Source organism: Citrus clementina, unplaced genomic scaffold, assembly GCF_000493195.1.
Source record: "Citrus clementina cultivar Clemenules unplaced genomic scaffold, Citrus_clementina_v1.0 scaffold_5, whole genome shotgun sequence".
In the NCBI taxonomy this organism is placed as follows: domain Eukaryota; kingdom Viridiplantae; phylum Streptophyta; class Magnoliopsida; order Sapindales; family Rutaceae; genus Citrus; species Citrus x clementina.
The window spans coordinates 23157212-23162416 of record NW_006262201.1 but is presented as its reverse complement, the minus strand read 5'-3'; the positions used below and the strand labels follow the sequence as shown (position 1 = coordinate 23162416).

The window sequence follows — 5205 nt, the reverse complement described above, 5'->3', positions numbered from 1 at the left end:
AGACCTGTTGAGGATGTACACAGCTGTATGACATGCTTCTGCCCATAAGTTGTTAGGAATGCCTTTGCCTTTTAACATGCTTCTTGCCATCTCTACAATGGTACGGTTCTTCCGTTCTGCGACTCCGTTTTGTTGTGGACTTCGGCTGACAGTAAGTTGTCTTTGAATTCCATTATCCCCGCAATAATTCATGAATGGAGTGTAGATAAATTTACCACCACGATCAGTTCTCAAGGTCTTCATTTTGCATCCACTTTGCCTTTCTGCAAGAGCTTTAAACTGAAGAAAAGTTGAGAAAGCTTCTGATTTTTCATTCAAAAAATAAATCCACATCATCCTTGTATAGTCAACAACAAAAAGAATGAAATATCTCCTGTTATTGAGAGAGAAAGTCCTTGTAGGACCACAAATATCAGCATGCACCAACTCCAACGGAGCTTTGGCTCTCCATGAATTTTTAGGAAATGGAAGTCTATGCATTTTTCCATAAATACAGCCCTCGCAAACTTTTTCATATCTTCCAACATCAGGTAGGCCAATCACCATGTTCTTTTGCTTGAGCAAATTCAGCCCTTTATAGTTTAAATGGCCATATCTGAGATGCCATAAAGTTGACAAATCTGAATTTTCAGTTTTGAGAGCAACATTCTCATCAAGTGGCATAACAAGAGGAAAAACTTTGTTCTTTGACATTTCAACAACGGCCACTGTGTGATTATTAGTTTTATCAATAATTTTGCATTTTTCATCATCAAAATAAATTGAAAAACCCTTTTGAATTAGCTGTCCCACACTCAAGAGGTTTTGAGTTAAATTTGGAACATAAAGAACGTCAGAAATGAGCTTTTTGTTACCTCCCTTTGTATGGACAGCAATAGTGCCTTTTCCCACAGCTTTCTGCATCTTTCCATCTCCAAGCTTCACTTGCGAATTAAAACTTTAGTCAAGGCTGATGAAAATGTCACGTTCTCTAGTCATGTGGTTGCTGCAGCCGCTATCCAAGTACCAAAAATTATATGATTCACGTTCAGTACCTTTACTTGAATAAAACAAGTAATCTCCATCACCTTCTTTTGTAAAATTTGCCTCATTTTTGCCTTTTTTATTTTGATACCAACAATCCCTTTGAGAATGGTTAGGAATGCGACACCTTGTGCATTTATAACGACAATCTTTTAATTCATGATTAGACCAATTACAAATGATGCACCGAGAATCTGAATTTTGCTGTGAATTCCCTCTGTCATTTTTCCACTTGTTGCGGTTGTCGTTCTATTCTCTTTTCCCTTTGCCACGCTGTCCGTTTCTTTGAGACGAGCCTCCGTTCTTCTGGTCTTTCTTGCTGCTTTTATTCTGATCTAAATTATTAATCTTTGACTGAAAAGCTTGCTCTGTAGGCTGACTTGAAGGTCGATTGATTCTTTGCTCATGAGACCGTAATGATCCTGACAAATCTGAAAAAGTCATCCTGGACAAATCCCTTGATTCTTTAATGGCTGCTGCTACATGATCAAAATTTGGAGGAAGACATCTCAGCACCTTTTCATTCACCTTCTTGTCTTCAATGGAGTCCCCGCAACCTTTAATCTGGTTCACAATCTCAGTAACTCTACTGCAAAAATCTTGAACTCCTTCACTGTCTTTCATTGATAAATTATTGAACTCTTTCCACAAAGTTTGTAACTTGATGGTGACTGCCTTTTCGGAACCTTGAAATTCTTGTTTTAGGATTTCCCAAGCATTTTTGGCCTTTTTGACACCAAATATTCTGGGAAAATTGACTTACTAACACCTTACTAGATATATCGAAGTGTCGTGGCATTTCTCTGTATGTTTTCTTTGTACTGCTGTTGATGTGCTGGAGTCCAATCTGAAGAACTTGCAAATTCTGGTGGTTCAGCATATCCATCTTCAACAACATCCCATAAATTTTGAGAGAGGAAAAAGGTTTCTATTTGATTACTCCAATATTCATAATGTACCCCTTCAAATATTGGAACTTGACTGGGAGCATATGAAAATAATGTGGGTAGGGTATTTGATGTCATTTTGAGGGTGTTTTGAAAAGCTCTGATACCAAATTTGTTGGGTGCAAGCGGAAGTGCAGAAATTTTTTTATTTAAGAACAGAGTATTTTGCTGGAAATTTCTGAAACTTTATTGCTTAATTCATTTTTTCGTTTCTCTCTTCCTTTTCATACAACCAGAGTTCTATATTTATATGCATTATAGACAACTCTGGAGATTACATTAATCATGCTTTACATTTCCAAAGCCACATTGCAAACATCAATTTTACCCTTTACTTCACGTTGAAAAACAAACCAAATAACCCTTCAAACTTCTTGCTCAATTTACTAGATTACTAATTATATCTCATCAGAAGCTAGGAGATTTGATGATAGAATTTTCTACCGTACCATTGCGGAGGAGGTATGGCTAAAGTCTAACAAAGGTTACGAGGCCTTTAAATCAAGACTTTCTACTCTGAAGTCTATACAAGATGCATTGACTGATGTCAATGTCAACATCGTTGGGGTATACGGCATGGGCGGCATTGGAAAGACAACACTGGTGAAGGAGTTTGCAAGGCAAGCCAGTGAAGAGAAACTCTTTGATCAGGTGGTTTTTTCAGAGGTATCCCAAACTCCAGACATAAAAAAGATTCATGGGGAAATTGCAGAGAAACTAGGTCTGGAGTTTTCCGAGGAGGCTGAATCTAGAAGAGCTAGTAGACTTTATGAACGATTGAAGAAAGAGAAGATGATCCTTGTGATTCTGGATAACATCTGGAAATATCTTGATTTAGAGACTGTTGGAATTCCTTTTGGCGATGATCATAGAGGATGCAAATTATTATTAACAGCAAGGGATTGTAATGTCTTGTTAAGTATGGGATCTGAAAATAACTTCTTGACTGGTGTGAAGATATGTCATTATGCAGAAGTGAAGAAGAAGAATCAGCATGTCAAGTTACCAGCTGTCATTAGTGCCACGTCAGAAGATCCACGTCAGCAGCAGTTACCAGCCTAACTAACTTCACAATGCACACTCTGTGTTTGGTTATTAATTAGCTGAGTGAGCTTGTGATTAATAATTAGTTAGTGAGCAACTAGTTAGTGAACATAAGCATGTATAAATAGCTACATGTTCGTGATTGTTGTTATGTACAAAATATCAGTTTCATTAATGAAATAAAATTTTCCTCTGTATTTTCTCAGCTGCCAAACAACAGCATTTATTCATTTTTACAATTTCTTCATGGTATCAGAGCCAATCATGGCAATCACAAACAATCAAAATACAGTAGCTGCAAATCAAACAACTTTTTCTTTCATCACACCAATCAAATTAGATAGATCTAACTACATGCTTTGGAAAAATCAAGTCCTGGCCTCCATTAGAGGAAATCGACTTGAAGGATACATTAATGGAGAAAAGATTGCACCAAATCGATTTATAGCATCATCAAGCTTTGCTGCAACAACTGCTGGAGCTGCTGGATCTTCTCAACAGATCGAGAATCCTGAATACACAATTTGGAGATCTCAAGATCAAACATTACTCAGCTGGCTTCTTAGCTCAATAACTGAAGGTATTCTCAGTCTAGTTCACTCATGTCACTGATAGTCCATAACAATGTTGAGTGTAACTTGAACATTTGATTATGTGATGCAGTGTATCATTCCAACCATATCATCATCAGCCACTTCCCTCATAACGAAATATAGATTATAACACTTCTTAAAAGGACAATAAATTCTTGTACCAGCAACAACATTCTAAAATGCAAAATTTATAAATTTTTCAACCCCATCAGTATATGACTTGGATATCTATTTGGCAAACCAACCCAACACTTGTCCATGACTATCTCCTTTTAATGCGCTCAAATATTAGTTAAATAAATCATTTTAGTTTTTCATTTGTACTACTAAACAAGAATATTTTCGTGTGTGCACAGTTTTGCAATATGATAAAAAGATCATTTTACAATTTTATGGTTAATTTCATTAGAATTTACATATATGAAAGCAAGCAAAGCCACAAGAATCAGAGAAAAAGATGTGAAAATCAAAGTATATAGACAACAATAATTAATGTAAAAAATAGTTTCCAATACTTCTGTAAAGAAATATCCTCGCCAAGTGCTGAGAACTTCACTTGGCTATCAATTACAGCTATATAAAGCCTGTAACCTAGCAGAAACAAAAATTAGGTCGGCAAGTCCTGAAACATTTTTATAAACCAACATTGGAGAAAGCACTCCATTTACAAACAAAATTACAAGCTCAAAACCAAGGTCAGCTCAGCAAAATCATCACCAATTACATGTTGGAGAATTAATAAATAAAACTCACATAAAACACACTATTTTATTTCTTCAACAACACTCCTCACCAATTACAACTCTTATTTTTCACTCTCTACACCTTAGAGATTTTGCTACTTCACTTGATGTTTAAACCAAAGGGGAGAGGGGGTATTTATACATGAAAAAAACTAATCACAACCATTCATTTATTCAACTAATAAACAAATTCTCACCATCCATTAAAACCTACCACTCACCTACTTCACCAACCACACCTAACACACCTAACACAAATAATTCAAACCTCACCAACCATACATACTCATGGAACCTTCCATGAGTTGGGCTTGATTTATTCATCTTGGATCAAGTTTATGATCCAACATCTCCCCTTAAACTTGATCCTGTGACACCAAGCAAACTTCTGAATCTTACAAAGTCTTCTTGCTTGAGTGGCTTAGTGAAGCTATCAGCTGCTTGATCTTGTGATTTTACATACTTGATTTGCACTTCTTTTCTTGCAATACACTCTCTTATGAAATGATAGCTCTCCAAGCACTAGACATACCTATATAAGTGTTTATGTGTTTTGCCAAAACAAACACATGACACCCATTCACCTAGTACGTACTCAGAGAACACGAGGAGCAGCTACCGAAAAACCCATTTTTACGTGGGACAAAAACTTCAGCCACTAGCTACCAGAGAGAACTATGCATTCCAAAACTGTCCAAGCCTGGACAATTCAAGAATTATTAATAGACACATGATCCTCACTATCATCCAAAGATGACACTAATAAAACATGTGTCTATTAATAATTTCTTAAACAAGTCTAAGCTTTCAATGCACATATCAAAAGTTTAAAATTGAATCTGAAATTTGAATAAC

At 36.1% G+C, this 5205-nt stretch overlaps 1 protein-coding gene across 1 annotated transcript; it reads left to right on the top strand.

Moving 5' to 3' along the window:
• The first annotated feature begins 2546 nt into the window (after positions 1-2546).
• On the top strand, positions 2547-3032 carry LOC112098039 (probable disease resistance protein At1g62630). The gene has a single exon (XM_024183639.1). It carries the CDS (start codon positions 2547-2549, stop codon positions 3030-3032), a length of 486 nt encoding a protein of 161 aa, XP_024039407.1.
• The last annotated feature ends 2173 nt before the right edge of the window (positions 3033-5205 follow it).

Bases quoted from the DNA above. Each gene is read 5' to 3' on its own strand.
- LOC112098039 (XM_024183639.1), top strand. From the start codon at position 2,547: ATGGGCGGCATTGGAAAGACAACACTGGTGAAGGAGTTTGCAAGGCAA.